At 37.4% G+C, this 18,837-nt stretch overlaps 1 protein-coding gene across 2 annotated transcripts; it reads left to right on the forward strand.

The window, feature by feature from the left end:
* Positions 1–303: 303 nt before the first annotated feature.
* znf384a (zinc finger protein 384 a) lies at positions 304–18,648 on the forward strand. Of its 2 annotated transcripts, XM_027016262.3 has the most exons (12): positions 307–645; positions 2,068–2,135; positions 2,464–2,782; positions 4,467–4,589; positions 4,998–5,036; positions 8,358–8,524; positions 8,947–9,026; positions 10,244–10,468; positions 13,934–14,101; positions 14,346–14,424; positions 15,233–15,391; positions 15,979–18,648. In XM_027016262.3, the coding sequence occupies exons 2-12, from the start codon at positions 2,073–2,075 to the stop codon at positions 16,360–16,362; spliced, it is 1,806 nt and encodes a 601-aa protein (XP_026872063.2). In that variant the 5' UTR covers positions 307–645; positions 2,068–2,072; the 3' UTR covers positions 16,363–18,648. The 2 variants fall into 2 exon arrangements, with proteins under 2 accessions (XP_026872064.2, XP_026872063.2); XM_027016263.3 differs by lacking the exon at positions 13,934–14,101 and having other exon boundaries at positions 304–645.
* Positions 18,649–18,837: the final 189 nt, after the last annotated feature.

Here is an 18,837-nt window from a genome sequence, read left to right on the forward strand (position 1 = left end):
TGTTAAAATATCATTATTAAAATAATTAAAAATATAATTCGCGTCACAATAATTAGTAATACAAAATATATGCATTTTTTGTCATATTATTTTTATACACTCGTGTGTTTACATTGTGACATTAAACTCTGTCAACTTTAGAAACTAAAGGGAAACTAAAGGGAAATATTTAAGTACCCAAAATATTCTGTTTGACAGATAGCAATGTAACTGGAGTGGTTAAATTACTACATATCTTTAAAACCTGTATAATAAAATATGTAGATATTTTATAGAAATGTTCGTTATTTTGGAACTATATTCACAAATTTCATTTTCCATTTGGGTATAAATCAATTTTGTTTTATTAGCATGGCAATTGTCACATTTCATTCATTTATTTTCTGAATAACACGTCGCAATTGGAAAACGACCTTACATGGCGGAAGTTGTTTTTTTTTATAACGCGATACCCATTTTTTGTTTGACCTCATTCGCCGGAAGTGTAGCGGAGAATAGTCGGACAGCCCCACAAGAAGGAAAAAAATTGAAAAAAAAACAGGGAAAAAAATAGGTGAATCCGAGGTTTCGGGCGGATTTGGACGAAGTTTCCGAACTGTCCCGGCCCGAAGGAGTCCCGGGGTTGAGAGGAAATCGCCAGCACCGGTAATTAACATAGCATTATGACTCAGTTGTTAATTATTTCTTCTGATTTGAGCAACTCATACGGGCGCTTCTCTTCTGTCTCGCCAGCCGGAAGTCTGCATGAACCTGCGTCTCTCGCACAGGGGCATTGGCGTCGACGTTTTTTTTCTGTTCGTTTTTTTTTTTTATCCTCGAGTTTTTTTCTTTTTTTTATTTTCACAGTCAGACTAACCGGAGAGACCGATGGAGACACAGGGGCAATATTGTTTCAGGCGGAAGTTTACTTGTGCATCGCCTTTAATGGTGCTTCTCCTTCGCTAGCTAGCTAGTTAACAAAAGCTGAAATATTAATGGAGGCTGGCTGGGTAGCCCAGATATCGTTAGCTTATTTAGGTTAGCTAATGTATGTATTGTTTCTTGCCAACAGTGTTCATTCCAGTCAAGATGGTCCCTGCATTTGCCTAGATTCGCCAGTATTCGTAAAATCACAAATTTTCCAGCTCAAAAATTCAACTATACCTTTAACGTCTGGTGGATGATTTCTCACACGTTGTCTTTGTTAACCTACTGTAAGAATAAAAAAGAACAGAACTTGATTGATAGCTAGATAGATGGGTGTCCCAAAGATGACGGTTTATAAGAAAGTATAATTGCAAAATACTAACCTAGCTAGCTAATTGAATGATAAGCTATGGGATACGGCTGAAATATCCTAATGAACAGACAACTTGTAGGCTTAACTAGCTAGTTACGAGAAGCAAGTAGATTACTAAATTAACAGCTAACTATCTTGGCTTTTGCTTTGATGCCAAAAGCCTTCTCTGCAAGTGGGCGTCGGTCAGTTGCTGTAAAATGGATTGTTATGTACAAGCTACACTTACCTCCGTTCCAATTAAGTAAGCAGATAGTTAACAGTATAAACAACTAAATGATAATTGCAGTGAACCACAATCACTTTGTGTGAGTAAAGGTAATGTATAGAAGCAAAACTTTTCTTCCCCCATTATATGTTGTCCCTTTTCTTCAGTAACACAGGTAACACCAAAACATCAATACACATTCTAACAATTTTTGGCCTCGTTTAAATTGTGCACCACAGAACCTAAATACCTAACAATAACCAAACATGCCTCTTTGCCTGTCCTGTGGCAAGCGTAGGATCATCCATCAATGAGATATCCCTGTATGTATGTTCCTTGCCCAAATTTGAATGGCAATTAAAAAGAAAATGCATGTTGAGACAAAAACTGCACCCAGATTTCCAGAGGGTAATACAATGATTTTAGACAGTGCGGTTTGCTTGGGTGTCTTGACTTATACTCAAGCAAAGAGTCCTTTCCAAAGGGCACAAAATAAAACATCAATAAGGGCAAAACATCAGTTTCACAACTGTAGCCAAAAGCAGAATGGGTGTTTACAAGTTCTGTTGCTTTTCAATTGCAGAAATAATGGAAGATTCCCATTTCAACTCATCATACTTTTGGTCTCCTGTTCCAACAGTGCAAGGACAGGTAGAAACCTTATTATTGGACTCTCTTGTACAGTACATCACTGTGTCTAGGAGACACCTTGCTTAAAAAGCCAAATTACAAAAAATGCCCAATATCAGGCTGGGATGGCTAACAGAAGACTTGCTCTGATCCATGTGAAACTCTACCCTGACTACCTTTCCAGAGAAAATGAGCTTTCCTCGTTGCTGTTTCTCCTCTTTTTCTACCATCTGTTCATCTTCTGCATTTATCTCTTACTTCATGCTATTTCCTCTTTCTTTACCTACGCCTCTTCATTCCCCCATTTTCCATTCTTTGCATGTTCCTCTCTACCCACTATTGTTTTCAGATTGAGAACGCCATGTTTCTGAACAAAATGAAAGAACAGCTGGGACCAGAGAAGAGTGTCTCCTTTCCTCACTCTTCTTCTGCACATTACTCCACTGCTGTGCTTACGGTTCCCGGCCCTGCCTCCATGGATCCCGCAGCAGCTGCCAGGGTGCCCAAGCAGGAAGGAGGAGGAGGAGGAGGTGGTGGTGGTGGTGGTGGTGGTGCAGCAACAACAGGAGGACCACAAATGGCTACTGTAGGAGCACACCTCCATCCTCCCCATTCCTCACAGAACATCACGGTTGTGCCAGTTCCCTCTACTGGCATAATGACAGCAGGTGAGTGGATTGCCTTTGTATTTATTGCAGTAAAATTAATGAGCTACATGTTACTTATTAAATCAATGGCCCAAAGCAACTTTTTAGTGTGACTTGGTACTTCTGCTCAGAGCAGGCCGCATCACCTGTCAGGTGTGTACACTATCAGGATGGATTTGAGAGCTCTGCTAAAGGGCTAAAATTATTTGCTCTGTTTCTAATCTACATGGTCAACTATAGACCTGGTTTACACATGGTCATTTAAAGCAACCAGCATCTGGATTATTTGCTCCTAAATTGTTAACTACTTACATTTACATGCATTTATGCATGTAAATTAATGTGTTTCTAAATAGCTAGAATGTAATCTGATATTTAATTTTTTATGCTTATACCACTTCAATTTCTTGTTTCCCATTTTCCTGTTGCGCAATTTATAAATTATGAATGCCATTTTTAAAATTACAATTTTCAATGTTCCTGATTCGATGCTCTGGCTTTGAAATGTATCCTGGGTAAGTGCAATGTGTGATGTGAGATTTTGGGAGTTTCTGAACAGTTGCATAAAATGCCTTTCTGACCACCTTCAGAAGTGGTTTGAGTGATTGTACTTAAATCTGTTTTAAATGTGTTTTGGGCACATGACTGCAAATTTGATGGATTTCTATCCCGATGTAATCCTGGTATTCAAGTTGCATAAAATGTGATGTGTAAATGGGGTCATTCAGCATTATCATTATAGATATAATAGATATCCAAAAAAGTGTAACAGTGTTGAAAAACCATTTGATTTATTAGTCATCGACTCTGTGTTAAATGTTCACATTCAAATTAAATTGCATCTACAACAACCACCCTATGCTCTTTTAACCCTATAACCGTATTGCTGGTGACCCATTTAAATGCACATTTAAAAGGTAAAGGCGTAACTGACCCAGGGCTTGGTGTAAATATCTCCAGCAATAAAGAATTGTCAGGTTGGTGTAAGAGAGCTGGGGGGGGGTTTTGTTGTTTTTTTATCAGCCCTTGTTAAATCGTGAAGAGGTGTTTTCTTATGTGCTCTAGTCAGTTCTAATTCATAGAACTGAAATAAATATAAAGACCTGGCTTGTGTTGTGTGAAGAGAGAAAATTTGATCCTGAAGAGACAATTTGAATACAATTTTTAAAAAATAATATGGGGTACTTTTTAATGGCAAAAATTGTCCTCTTATTACATCTTTAGTACTTTAGTTATTTTTTATTTTATGAGCCGTACAACCTACGGCAAGATATTTTTCAAATATGCTCATTGATTTTGGCACTATATTTTTATAAAATCAGAATTTATTTAGCAGAGGCTTAATCAGACTATAGATTTGTCAAAATAACAATTGGTATAAGTATTATTTAACATTCCTCTGGTGGTCAACTACAAGTCTTTCAAATATCTTTGAACAGCCACTGACTTTCACAGAATACACAGAGTCGCTGTTGTCACTGGTTGATTAGCAGAGTGTGGTTCCTAGTTTACACCCGGTATAGTGTGGTTCCTAGTTTACACCCGGTATAGTGTGGTTCCTAGTTTACACCCGGTATAGTGTGGTTCCTAGTTTACACCCGGTATAGTGTGGTTCCTAATTAACCCACGGGATAGTGTGGTTGTTAAGATGCTTCTTCAGTATGAGGCTTGTCAATCCAACCTTGAGTCTCTTCCTTTCTCTCAGCGGGGTTAGTAATCACCACTCCCCAAGGCACCTTGGTCACTCCTCCTGCCTCCTCTCAGTCTTTTGTCACTGGACCACCTGCCACAACCATGATAGTGTCCACCCTGCACCCTTCAAACACAGGTAAATATTTTGCTTTCCATTCTTTACACTCTGCTTTCCGAGTTTGCAACCCTTTGTTTTCCTTTGTTCTCTATGCTGCTCAAACCTTTTTCTACCTTATAATGAGGCAACCTGCTTCAATTATGCAATACATTGTATTACAAATACTCTAATGTCAAAAGGAGAGAATATATTTTTGACATTGGAGTGTATTTGCACCCCCCCCCCACATTTAACTTTCATACACATACTGTGTGGTCTTACTCTTGATCACTTTTCAAAACTTTGAATTAAACACAATTTGGGAAGTTGGAGGGAAGGGGGAATGAGGTTATGAAGGAAGCAGAGAAAGCACTGTGTTATAGCAGGAGGGAGAGTGAGTGCTCTGTGTTAAGTGTGTGTTAATGTACTCTTCTCTTGATTTGTCAGAGGCCAGGCGACCCCCCTCCCTCTACCTCCAAAGTCACAGTGAGTATACAAACACACATGTACACACTCAGATCTCTTTACTGTGTTCTTCAACTTCAAGAACTGTAGGAGCAGTGCTGCTATCCTGGCCATGGTTGTGTTTTCTACTAAACATAGAAATATATATATATATATATATATTTCTATCAGAAAGTGTAGGAAAAAAATATTAGAACATGTTTTACTTGTATTATTTGAAGGTGCCGTTTGTTCTGGAGGGCACTGAATACAGGATAAAACAGCTATTTCTGATTCTTAGTTCACATTTAACACTTGACCAGCAGTGATCAAACAAAAACTTTTGAGGAGAATGCATAATGTATAATTTCCTGTGGTAAACTAACCATATGCTACTGTGCTTGTGCTTTCCACATTGCCGCTATGTGTAACCAACAGATTGAAAGGTTTTGAGAGTTGACCTTTTTGACCCATAGTGTGTTTTTATACAACTAAATAAGCTCCTGTCAAAATCTGCATGAGCCATCCCACAAATATTTGTAGTGGTGAAACTGCATATTTTGTGATTACTCTAGATTAGAAATTTTTACAGTGTGACGAAGTTTGAAGGCAGCCACCCTACCTGGGACTCAAACCCAGGTCTGACAGGAGGTAAACATGAGCTTTGACCACCGGACCAAAGAGCCAGCACCCTGGCATAGCAGCCAGAGCATCTATTTAACCTTCCTAAGTGACGATCTCCGTCACAGCATCCTTCCCATCAGAGAGTGACGGTCTCCACCATAATGCATTCACCTCTAAGGAGCAACCCTGCGCATGACACTGTCCACATGTCCCTCCATGAACAATCAGTCTCTTGCAGCAAGTGAGAAACGGACAGGCCCTAATGATGAACCTTGAGGGACTCCATAGCCAATACTAGTAACAAGTCTAAAACAATTACCAAAATGTTTAGCACTTTATATAGGGCTTTTCATTTGTATTTCAGAGTATCAAAGTGCTTTACATAGGAAACATTTAAAAAGTTGATATAATTGCATTAAAGTCCATCAATTAAAAATACATGTCTACAGTTATGTAGATGACATTGCCTAAAAAGGAGAAGAAAGAGTTGCAGTAAAATGCAAGGCACTACAGTTGATGAAATGCTCGCTGTGACTGAGAAATTGGTGTGTTTCTCAGAGTCATGTCAAATTAGATTAAAGGTGAGAAGGGCTAATATATTTTTGGAATCCTAAGTAATTGGTTTATCCTAATGCATAGATTATTTTTTAGCTGTGTAGTCTTCATCTTTTCACAATGTTACCTTTAATTTGGTAATCATGTCTGGCTAATTTTCTTTAGATATTCATCACAGTTTCCAGAGGGCAGCACTGAAGACAGAGTAGTGCTGTTTAACATTCTGGTGGCCTGTATAAAACTTTGTTTTTTCTGTTGAAACAAACGCCACCATGAACACCACTCCAGGTCTTTTCTGGTAGCAGATACAGAATCAGAATCGCATACAGATACAAGGAATTTGGTTTTGGATGTTGGGTTACTCTTGAGCAATATGGACAATATACAGAAATTTATGCTTATGGCATTTATCTGACACTTTTACCCTAAGTAAAAGTCACTAACCCTAAGTGACTTATGATTATGACTGAATACAACTTGAGCAATTAAGGGTTAAGGGCCTTGCTCAGGGGCTCAATAGGGGCAGCTTGACAGTGTTGGGGCATAAACCGGCAACCTTCTGATTTTTAGTCAAGTACCTTAACCACTGGGCTACTACATAATGCGGAGTATGTACAATAAAAAAAATGTCTAAAATCAGTAGTACCTATTTATGTGAATAAGGTTGTGATGTACAACATTGTACAATATATTATTATAGGTGTGAAGTAGCATTTTATAGCTATCAGAGAAAACAAGACTAGCTATGGCACAGCAGAGGGAACTAGTCAGCTGTTTATGAAGGTAATGCCAGAGGTGTGGTTGTTGCTGTTAATTTTGGATTGCAGTGAGTGATGGGTGTGTATTTGGCCCTCTCAAGCCTGTAGCAGAAGACATTCATGCCATCAGTCAGGTCTTTGTTTGCCTCAGAGGGGCGATTGATGATGTTCTGTAGTTTGTGATGACCTACACTGATGCCAAAAACTGTAGCTGCCTTTTGTCACTCTGATGTCCTTCATCAGTGAGTTCCTGGACTTCTTGTACACAGCTCTATCTTCACTTCCGATGATGTACCATGTCACAGTGTCAGTTCAGGTTGCCAGTTGCAGCTTCAAAAAAACTAAAATTGGTACAGTCAAATCAGTCTTGCAGTTCCTGGCTTTGTAGATTTTAGTTTTTTTTTTCCTGTAGGTTGTAATGATGAACTCAAGCAGTGATCAGAGTATTCCAGAGTTGCTTGGCGGACAGAGCATCTTTATGAATTGTGTAGCAGTGGCACAGTGTATTTTTAGAGTATTATCTATCTCTGGCAAGCTGTCTATTTTTATTGTTTAATTTTGTAGTATAATTTTGCTCTGTTGAAGTCCCCAGGGATTTTAAAAAGTGAGTAGGTATGTTTTGTCTCTTACTGTTGATAACATAGAAGATCTTTACCTGTCATTTAGTGAGGAATATGTATCTGGTTTTGGTCTGCTTTTTTTCCCCTCAAATTGTCTAAAATTTGAACTCGCTGGTTGTCTGATCCCCTTTGTTTAAACGCTTATACGCGCGGGGTTTCAGCACCTGTTTGTAGTAGCTAGTTAGCTAGGCATCTAGTAAAATTAGAGGCACGTACAAAGTGACTAGTGGTGAAGACAACATTGAAAATGATTGATTGTTCTCCCATAAGTCCCATAAATTTAAACAGGTGGATTACATGAATGAATGATTTATTTTCAGCATATAGTAGCTTTGTTGTTTAGACTAGCATGCTACTCTGCTACCAAGTAATAATCTTCCATGGTCTACTTTATCCAGTGTGAGGGGGAAAACAGATGCTCAGGACTTGCAAACATGCACCTTTGTTAACAAGTCAATGGGTATATTTATTAGCAAGAATCAATACAGGAATAAGACCAGTAACACTGTAACATCAGTTTCTTAGACATCATAGTCAAATGTTTTGGGGAAAAACCTAGTTTACAAGAGTAATATATTGTATATTTTACATGAATGACTATATGCATAAATTTTTTCAAAATATAAAGTGGACTAATATTTTGACATTGTAAAGCAGACATATAAAGTGGATTAGATATACACTAGATATAGTTCTGTGTGCAACAGGAATTACTCTTCATCAACATTTCTATCTTTTTTTTTCTTTTTTTTCTTTTTTTTTTTTTCTTTTTACTATTCCTGTCTGTCTACTGTTTCCCCTCCTAGATAAGAAGGAGGATAGCAGTGTTCCTCCAGCTGTTGTCATGCCAGCACCCTCAAAGCGGGGCAGAAAGAAGAAATCCATGATGCCCCGAGCGGGTCCTGTGACATCACATACCCTTCCCACAGGAAGTGATGCATTGATTCTTGCTCATCTAGCTGCTGGAGGGCAGGTAATTCTATTTAATTTTTAATTTTACCTTCATTTAATTAGGTGAAGATGAGTTAAAACACACACACACACACACACACACACACAAATGTGTAACTGTTCATGCATTTATTTAAATGTTTTGCTTTAAGATGTCAAATGATATATTTATGTAAACCTAGTATATTAGATTTAATATAATATGATGAGAATCAATGAAGAAGTTGCAGAGTAAATTCAAACCTTTGGCACAGTGTCCAGGTTTCTTCAGAAATTTTCATACCCAATAGGAAGCAAGTACTAATCATTTGTGGCAAAAGACTGCCAGTAAGAGATGATTTTGAATTTAGTAAATGTTACTGTCTCCAGAAAGCACAGAAAGTTATTAATTTAAAATTATAATTTAAAATTAGTAATTTTTGTTTCATGACTCTCCCTTTTCAGCATCATGCTGCTGATCCCTATGACATGTCTAATGAAGATGAGGATGATCACACAGGCAAGGATGGGAACAAGTCATATAGGTACAGAAATGAAATATTGCCTCATTTTAAAAAATGCCTACATTTATCTACATATATACACGGTGAGCAAATAATGGAGACGCCATATGAAAGTCTTTTTTTTCTGATGTAAATAAACTACATTACAAATGCAACTATAATCGATTCTCCTAAGGTTGACTGTATAGGGACAGTTAGCAGAATGTCAGCTATAAAACAATGCAAGCAAATTTATATGCAAGGTTTAAAAGCAACATAAAGGCAACTAACAGCTCCAGAACAAGACAAAATGTCATTTAGATATCACAAAAGCTTAATGTGTGAAGAGGAACATTCAGGAAAATATTGACAACACATGCAATACAAAAACAGTGAATCAGCAAAGTGAAAACGTTGAAGCTGTATTCCTGTTGTACAGGAATACACAGCAAAAACTATGGGCTAAAAATGACCAGAATTGAATCTTTGTGATTTATTCTCAATAAAACCTGTGTACCAATGCTTGTATCTGTGGCCAATACACAGACATAATACAGCTTTGTTTATAAAGCACTGAACAATAAATTCTAGTCTGATCAATTGTCTTTCACTTCAACAACCATAAATGCTTGTCTAGAGAAAACCAAAGGATTCCTTCAGCAAATATTGTTTGTTGTCATCTGTTAAGTAAGCTGCTGGATCCATAATACTGTAGACAGTTATGTCAGGAAATGGCTCAGGCACAATTGTGCCTCTGCATGGTCATATAATAGCACCCTGTGTTTGTGTTTCTATACATATTCAGTCCAACATATATCTGGTGTATAATACTTTATTTCATTTGTTTTATCTGTTTTTTAACATCTGTCTCATGTTGACATTTTAAGTAACAAATAATTAGTTTAACTTATGACTTGTAAAACTACAATTAGGGCAAACTGAGCATTGATTCTTGGTTGTTCCTAGCAAGTCTGATTGCAGCGTTTCATCCAAGAGTTGATTTTCAGAATATTTTCCCCAGTATTTCCCTAATATTGGACTTGTTACACAGAAGTACAGAGAAGTCCAGTATTATTGTAATACTGATTACACTGCTATTGTAATCAATAGTATTGATCAGTATTGTAAATATAACTTATATATAACTATATCAAAAGCTCTCAAACATTTTTCCAGTAGGTCAGAATCTGATCAGTATTATAATCAGAACTTGTATCAAAAGCTCTCAAACATTTTTTCCATTTGGCTCATCAATCCAGATGCCGGATGTGCGCTGTGACTTTCTTCAGCAAGTCGGACATGCAGATCCATGCCAAGTCGCACACAGAGGCCAAGCCCCACAAATGTCCCCACTGCTCCAAATCATTTGCCAACTCCAGCTACCTGGCCCAGCACATACGCATCCACAGCGGGGCCAAGCCCTACACCTGCTCTTACTGCCAGAAATCCTTCAGACAACTCAGTCACTTGCAGCAGCACACACGGTATGGACATTTTGTCTGTGCATGCATATGCACTTGCAGGAAAAGAGTTTGCAAACCCTTTGATTTATGCATGAAGAGCACCTAAAATGCTATGTTAATTTAACAAAAAATATTTATAATATCTTTGTGGATATGTTGTGTGCCATTTCTTGAAGGATCATTGGTGGAAGAAATATGTGAACCATTTATTAATTAGGGGTGGGTGCTGGGTCCTAATAATAATAAAATTAATAATAATAACAGCAGTTAAAAGGTAAACTGGTTGATTTTCTATATAATTTTGGGAATTTTTACTTGAATGGCTTCCTTAAGATTACCCCACAGCATTTTAATGGGACTTAAGTAAGGACTATGCCTTGGACATTCTATATACAACATATCTTCTGTTTGAGTTGGTCTGTAATTGACACCAGAGTTATGGATAATGATTGTACTGACCCAATCTCTAGTGGATTTTACATCAAAGACCGATAAACTGACATTTTGCTGTAGAATTTCTCATACAGATAGGAAGACCTTGGTCTCTCACTGCTTGTAAACCACAGAGGCCCTGAAAAAGCATAGCAATCACACACTGTATTCCCTTATTTATGCTTCATGCTTGATGTTTGTGATGAGCAGAGATTTATATGCTCTGTTTGAAAATGTACTCATATGTACATATACCAAATAGTTCAACCTTTTTTCCTCAATTGTCTACAGAACGTTACTTCAATAGTGATATGGAACATCTCTGTCAGGGATTTTGTGCACCCCTCCTGGGAACTTGCTGCTCCGCACAATTTCAAGTTTTCACCACCCCAGTACAGCTCATCTCACTCATGAATAGCTTGGTAATTAGCTAATGAGTTGAATCAATCTGTGGAAGGAAACTAGTTCTCAGAACAGAAGGTGAAAAGCCCTGGCCTAGGTTGAATTAAGCTATCTTGAGATGGAAAGTAGTATCTTTTTGTAGAGCAGTGGTTTCCTCCACTGGCGTTAGTATAATATTTCATTAGTATAATATATCATTAGTAATATTTCAGGGTTTTTATTTTCAGTCTAGGGCACTCCAGTTAGCATCTTTTAAAAAAATGGCTTTTCTAGAGGTTCACATATTTTTAGATCAATGACCTTCAATTCATCAAACCATATCTTCAGTAAAGACAGTGCTGTGTAAAGTCTATATTGTTTGTTAAATAAGATTTCATTTATTGCATTTTTTGCAATTTATAACTAAAGGCCCAATTAAATGGAATTTGTTTTATATGGAGAGGTGGGTTAATGTAATTACTACTTTTATTCCTCAATTATTTTAGTTCTGTCCAAGTCCGCTATGTAAGTGATGTTTTATGAACTGTGGGAACCGGCATCACTATAGATTCTGGAACCTTTTCCTACTTTAAAAGGACTGATACAAATAACCCAGGATTTATTCTAATCCCTTATGTGTCAGTAAATATATCATGATATCTTGTGGAAAAAGGAGTTCTTGCTCTTTTTCTCAAACATAGAACCACTCAAGGAAGCACTTTCTTGTCTTATATTCATTGGAATTTACTTGCCAAAGGAGCGGCATTTCCAGTAGATTTAGTTAGATTCTAGTATGTACATGAATGTAGCCTGTTAATTTTCAAATCCAGGTTATTAACATTATCAACATTTTGAGTAAAAGATGAGTGAGGAATTTAACCAAATTCAAAGCCCTATTTCAATACCCATTTTAACGCACTCTCATCCACTTCCCCATTGGGGGAATCCCCTACGTGATCTTAAGGGCTGTTCCATTACTGAAGTGTGTCAGATGATCCCTCAGGGGCAAAGTAACAAGTGAACACACAAGTCCACTTCAGAAGCAGAACTTCCCCAGAAAACACAGCAGCCAGACGCAGATTCCATTTCAACAACAAAAACAATGGCAGACAAATCCATTTATAAATGTAAGCCAAAACATCTTCACAATGCTTAAAATTTCAAAAATATACAAATATTTTACAATATGTTATTCACTACATTTGAATTGGCCTTTATTTTGAAACCTACTCTATTTGTCACATTTAATAGCTGTTTATTGCTTTAGTCTTTTGGCTAAATAATTATCATGTTTAACAGTGTTATTTAGCCCACAGGTGTCCAACCTTATTTACAAATGTCTCGTCTGGCTGCAGATTTTTGTTAGACTAAACAGTTCCAAAGAAATTAACTCTGCATGAATTCTTATGTTTTCTGGTGAGAGCACGTAAGTGGCTTCTTGTGTTATGTAGGTCTGTGGAAGTTGGAGAGGACATGTTAAAAAGGGCTACTGAAAGAGTCTCCTGGTTCATAAAAGGCCTAGATAAATAATTTTAATAAATATTTAATTTATTCCTATCACTATAATCTATACTGCTATTTCTTATTCAGTGCAAATTTGTAAATTGAAACTTACCTTTGAACAATACAGGAATCAATATATAATCTTTTACCATAGTATTGACTAATTATTGCAGTTTGCATTAGAATGGTCACGGTGGTTTTGAACCACCACTCTATTATGCTTGTCTGCATTTGCATGATCTTAGCAGGTTTGGAAAGTATTTTTAAGTGTGTGTTCTCCATCCAAAGCTTTCAGAATTTCTTTTACTAGTTCTTTAGTTTGTTTTGGTCAGAGGTTTGATATGGGTTTCTCTTTGAATAAAAGTTTACCCATCCCATCCCCACTAATTTGATATGAACACACATGCGTACACACACGTACGTACGTACGTATGTGTACGTTCTGATTGACAGTGATTGAATATGGATTACAGCAGGGAGAAGGAAGCATGTTTTCACTTAGTCATGCTTTAGTGTCCCTGGACTTAACCAGCAAGCTGCCTCTTGGTACTTCTTAGCCTATTCAGTTCTCTGTTTTTTCTCTCACACTTCTTAGCTCTCACATATTTATCTGCAAATTTGCATGAACTCTATTTGCATTCCGTTAATTGTTCAGCCAATGTAATTTTCCACACATATGATCATTTTCAAGTCATTTGACCTGATAATATTTGATCTCTGACCTTCTCCTTAGCCTTGCTGTAACTGAAAATATTTCACATGCTTTGCAGCTTGCTTTGACTTTGTAGTTTTCTACTTAGGTTGTATTTACATCTCATTTAAGTCTCTTTTCCTCTGTCCCCCATCATCCCATTTTGTGATCTTATTTTCTAAGAGTGAACCATGATACAAGAAAGCTCTCACTTGACCTAATAGCACACCCAGGGAAAGAAAGGTGGAAAGGTCAAGAGAGAATGAGAGAGAACAGGATGATTGTTCCTTGTGTGTGTTTGTGTACTGCGTTTCAAAACTCAGACACAGAACTGAGCACACTGATGTACTGCTGCAATCATGTTTCACACTATACGTTTTGTGATCTCATGATTTGATATATACATTGAGTGGTTTTTATAAATCTCTCCTTTCTCTCTCCTTCTCTCTCTCCATATCCTTCCCCTGAACCCTTGTTAGAAACCATACAGAGAGCAAACCGCACAAGTGCCCCCACTGCTCCAAATCGTTTGCCAACTCCAGCTACCTGGCCCAGCACATCCGCATCCACAGCGGGGCCAAGCCCTACACCTGCTCCTACTGCCAGAAAACCTTCAGACAGCTCAGTCACTTACAGCAGCACCACAGGTAATGGCCAGGGACAGCTAAAGTTAGCATTGCCACATCTCACAAGTCTCTGCTCCATCTATCCACCCTCTTACTTCAGTATCTTCTCTCTCATTTAGCATTTCTTGTTTTGTCATAAAGTTAAAATGTTGTTTTCCAGCAGGCACTATTGGTTAATTGGAAAAATTGTGATATTGTCAGAAACCACTAAGGGAGGTTTTCTGGAAAATTACCTAATAAGTTCATTGCTATTTCTGTTTGATAGGATTCACACTGGTGATCGCCCATACAAGTGTTCCCATCCTGGCTGTGAGAAGGCTTTCACCCAGCTCTCAAACCTCCAGGTAAATTGACTTTTTTATGAAATATCATTAGAAATATTGCTAGAAATTTTTCTCCTAAGCTTGTGAAGTATGAATAAGTATGAGACAAGTATTTTTCACCTGTGCATGTTTTATGGTTGACTGAGTGAGCCTCTGATGCCATGATATTGTTAAATATTGTTAAATAATTCTAATCTGCCACAACTTCTATTTTATATAAATGTATTGCAGCAAAAATATTTTTTTATAGATTTAGTGGTCTTTCTTAGAAAGTTTTTTTCCCCCCTTGAGCTCAGTAAATATTAAAGGAGAGCAAATCAAACTAACACTAACTGGCTATTAAGTAAAATGTACTGCAACTTTTATATCTTATATAAAAGTGTTAAAGTAGTGTTACAGCATCACTGACGTTGATTGTATGCTTATAAAAGGACCATTTTAATTCCATGCAATATATTTAATTTACAATGTAGGCCTTAATGTGCTGCATTTCTGTTATGTAATGTTTGCTCAATGCTGCTGTAATGAGAAGTGCACAATGTGTATTGGCTATGATCAGTGCAGAGTGATCATAAGAAAATCTGGCATATTTGCAGGCTAGCCAGGCGGAGATATTCTTTTATTTTGACTTAATTACATGTAAAGATATTACTAAAAATGTAAATTATACTGTCAGTTATAGGGTCACCTGGGACATGGTGAGCTCATAGGGTGATTAACATTGGATTAACATAGAATGATTAACACTGGCAAAAAGTGAGAAAAAATGAAAAGTTAGAAACTGAAGACTTGTTTTTTTTTGTATAAAATTGTATTATTTTCTTTTCAGTCTCACCGCAGACAGCACAATAAAGACAAGCCGTACAAGTGCCACAACTGCAACCGAGGTTACACAGATGCAGCTAGCCTGGAGGTCCATCTGTCTACACACACAGTCAAACATGCCAAACTCTACTCATGTGGTCTCTGCAACCGAGCATATACCTCTGTAAGTTAATTATCTTGCTTTAATGCTAGATTTTGTCATCTCCTCTATAAAGCATGTAAAATCTTCTTAGATGACTAGGTTGGATGTTGAAAACTGCTTTTTCACTTTTTAATTATATAATGGTAGCTGGCATATTGGTAGGGCCATCGAACCAATAGAAATCCATTCTGTGGTACATGCATTCACTTACATCAGATGCTCAGTCAGTAGGTATGCTGGACTAGCTAGCTAACTGTACCTTAACTGCTATATAAACAGCAGAGAGATCGTCTTAGACTACAAACCTTTGCTATCTTCACTGCCTAACTACTGCACTGGTTAAATTAAGTAAGTTTTCTACTCTTCTAGAAACACATTTGATGACATCTACATAGATTCTATCTAGTAAAGTTTATACTTGTAGAAACTGAAATGATAAATTTATCCACTATTTAACTTTTTTTAAAGGTTTAAATAAAACTATTTCAGGCATGCAGATTTTCCATCATACAGTCCCTTACTTAATCTTCTACCTGTCCCTGCACCAAGTTAGCCTAAGCTCTCCCGTCACCATGTAAATTCAGTGTCTTGCCATCTCTTTTCCACAGGAGACATATCTAATGAAACACATGCGAAAACACAACCCAGATCCCCTGACTGTAGCAGCTGCTGTAGCCGCCCAGCAGGCACAGCAGGGCCAGAATCCAGCTCAGACCCCAGGAAGCGGAGGCGGTCGGGGCCGTGGCCGAGGCAGGGGTGCCGCTGCTGCTGGAGCAGCAGCCCAGGCACAGAACCAAGCCAACCCCAACCCACCGACCAGCTACCCTGTTACAGAGGGAGTCCCCTGCCCCTTTGACCTGCACCAGTACAAGACAGTATCAGCTGGAGAGATCCAGTACAAACCCGTCAGCGTAGCCGACCTGTCTGCACACAAGGACCTCTGCCTAACTGTCTCCACCTCTGCCATTCAGGTGGAGCACATGAACTCGTAGGACAGGAATGGAAGGAGGGAGTTGGAGAAGTTGGACTATGTAAAACAAAAAAAGAAATGAGAGAGAAGCTACACTGCCTTGGATGAGATATGTACACATGGGGTATACACTATGGGGTCTAGAGGCAAAAAACGAGATGAATGGCTGTACAACATGATGGCCATTCTATGTGAAAAAATCTGAAGAGGTTTTGCCTAGATTTGCAGCCACAGCATAAGAAGATAGAAAGTGTTCAAAGGGATTACTGGAGGATTTGTTTGTGAAAATGTACACTGGATGCAAAGAAAAATATAGATGCATAACTGCCAAAACTGGCATTGCTGTGCTCAGAGGTGTCGCGACTCTTGCTGAGCTGCTGTAGCTTGGTTCTAAAAATATTTAATGTCAGTAGAACTTCCACCAACAATAAGGGGTGTCCAGTCTTATCTGCAAAATGGTGGTTTGGCTGAAATTATTTTAACCAACAGGAGTATATCTGATTTTCCTTTGTTTAATTAGCAGATTCCAGTGTTCAAAAAACCTATCATATGCTCCTGCTTGGTTCAAATGAAAACCTGAAGTGGCATTGGCTCTTTCTAGACATTATTGATGTTGAACAGCAAGATGGTTATCAGTTCCTGTCAACTTGTGTTTCAACCCTCCTATCATTTGTTTTCCATGAAATAAAGTTATGATGCCAGTTCAGTCCAGACAATAGCTCTTTCAGGTCTTGTTAACTGGCAAATCTAACATATTTTAATGTTTTTAATTCAGCGGAACCCAACTGCCATCTCTGACTGAAACAATTAAGTAGTAGGGAAATAATTTTTTTGTTTCAATAATCAAATTGTGGATTTTCAGTACTTTAGTTTCAGGTTTCAGCTGTTGCTCTTGATTTTTCTTTGTATCCAATTGGCATTTTCTAAAAATAAGTTAAAAAAAATGCTCAAACAGTGCCTTTGATTTTACTTCATCTTCTGATGTTTAGGAAAGGTGGTGGCCCAGTGATTTGACATGAAATTATGTGTGAACTGTCTGTCGTGGTCTGCACAACAGCATGTCAGCCAAAGTCTCTTGAGAATGTTGTAACACACTTTGGTCCATTTTGTTTGGTTTATGCTGTGCTTTGTCACAAATTTGGGGGCAATAAGCAAGCACAAAGTACTGAGCTGTTCATCATTAACCTCATTGCAGGTCAACAGATCAGACTTGGAGAGTGGATTTCCCAGTTTTTTAAATGTTAAATGTACCATACTGGTATAATATTGGTATTGCCTTAATTAGAAATGAGGATTTTCCCACAAACACAAACTTGGACAAGACCTAGTCTTTGTATTTTAAGATACTTGTCTTTCTCAAGGTAAATTGTGTGCATGGCTATTTATCAGAATGTGGAAGTTTCCATTTTATAGTTTAAAAAACACACCTAATATCAGTGATGTTATGACTGGCTTTTATAAGTATGGCTCCATGAGATCTGTTATGATGATGATTTGCTGGGCCAATGACAGACAGTTCAAGTTAATGTTATGTTTGTTACTACTAGTCACAATATAAAAGTAAGAGCATTATAGACATCACAGTCTGAAACAGAAGGCGAAAGGTTTTAAGGGATACAGCACTTAAAATAAACTTTTTATCATCTTTGTTTTTCATCATTTACATTTGTCTTGTATCATATTTATGTATTTTTCTATTGTCTGTGTATGCATATTCATGTGTATGTGAGAATGTGAAGAAATGGCTGAAAAAGCATGTCAGTGGGAGGGAGTCAAGAGAGTTATATGTGAAAACATGATTCAGTGTTTTCTTTTTCTTACATTGAGTGCAGTCATTTTATATATTTCCAGCCCTCCCTAAAAAGAGGACTTTAAACCAGAGGGAGGGAGGTGGGAATTGAAAAGGCAGGAGATAATGGTGCAAGCATCAATTTGGTTACCAGGTACTATTTAGTAGTGTGTTTTTTAACCTTTAATACCAACTATTATTGATTTGTTGGCTTTTGTTATGCAATTATAATTATCCTTCATTATTGATTGGAAATGACTGTAAATACATACAGAAGTCTTTTATTTACAAAAAGGAAGGATTGTCTCTGATCCTATTGAAATTTAAATTTAAAAGAAAACATTAAAAAGTAATATTGGAGAACAAAGTACAGAATGATGACTTTTTCCATGCCAACCAATCACAGGATTACATAAAATGCTTTTGTTGACTGAGCAGACTGTTGATTGGTTGGTGCCTTCATGTGTAATCCTTGTTGTATCTCATGTGTCTTTGGAAATAATACAGTTCTCAATATTATTGTTAATGTCTCCTACTATTCTTGTTACCAACTCTTAATGCTGGCTTTGCTGTATATACCATGCTCATTCATCTAAATAACTGTTTCTCCTTGTATGAACAATAAAAACAAAAAGACATTGGTCAATAAGGTTTTATTCTCAGAGTTAGACCTCCATGTTCCCCTGCATACCACTTCCTAATAGTCTT

The sequence above is a fragment of the Electrophorus electricus genome, chromosome 2 (genome assembly GCF_041902795.1).
Source record: "Electrophorus electricus isolate QZ-2024a chromosome 2, ASM4190279v1, whole genome shotgun sequence".
Lineage (NCBI taxonomy): Eukaryota > Metazoa > Chordata > Actinopteri > Gymnotiformes > Gymnotidae > Electrophorus > Electrophorus electricus.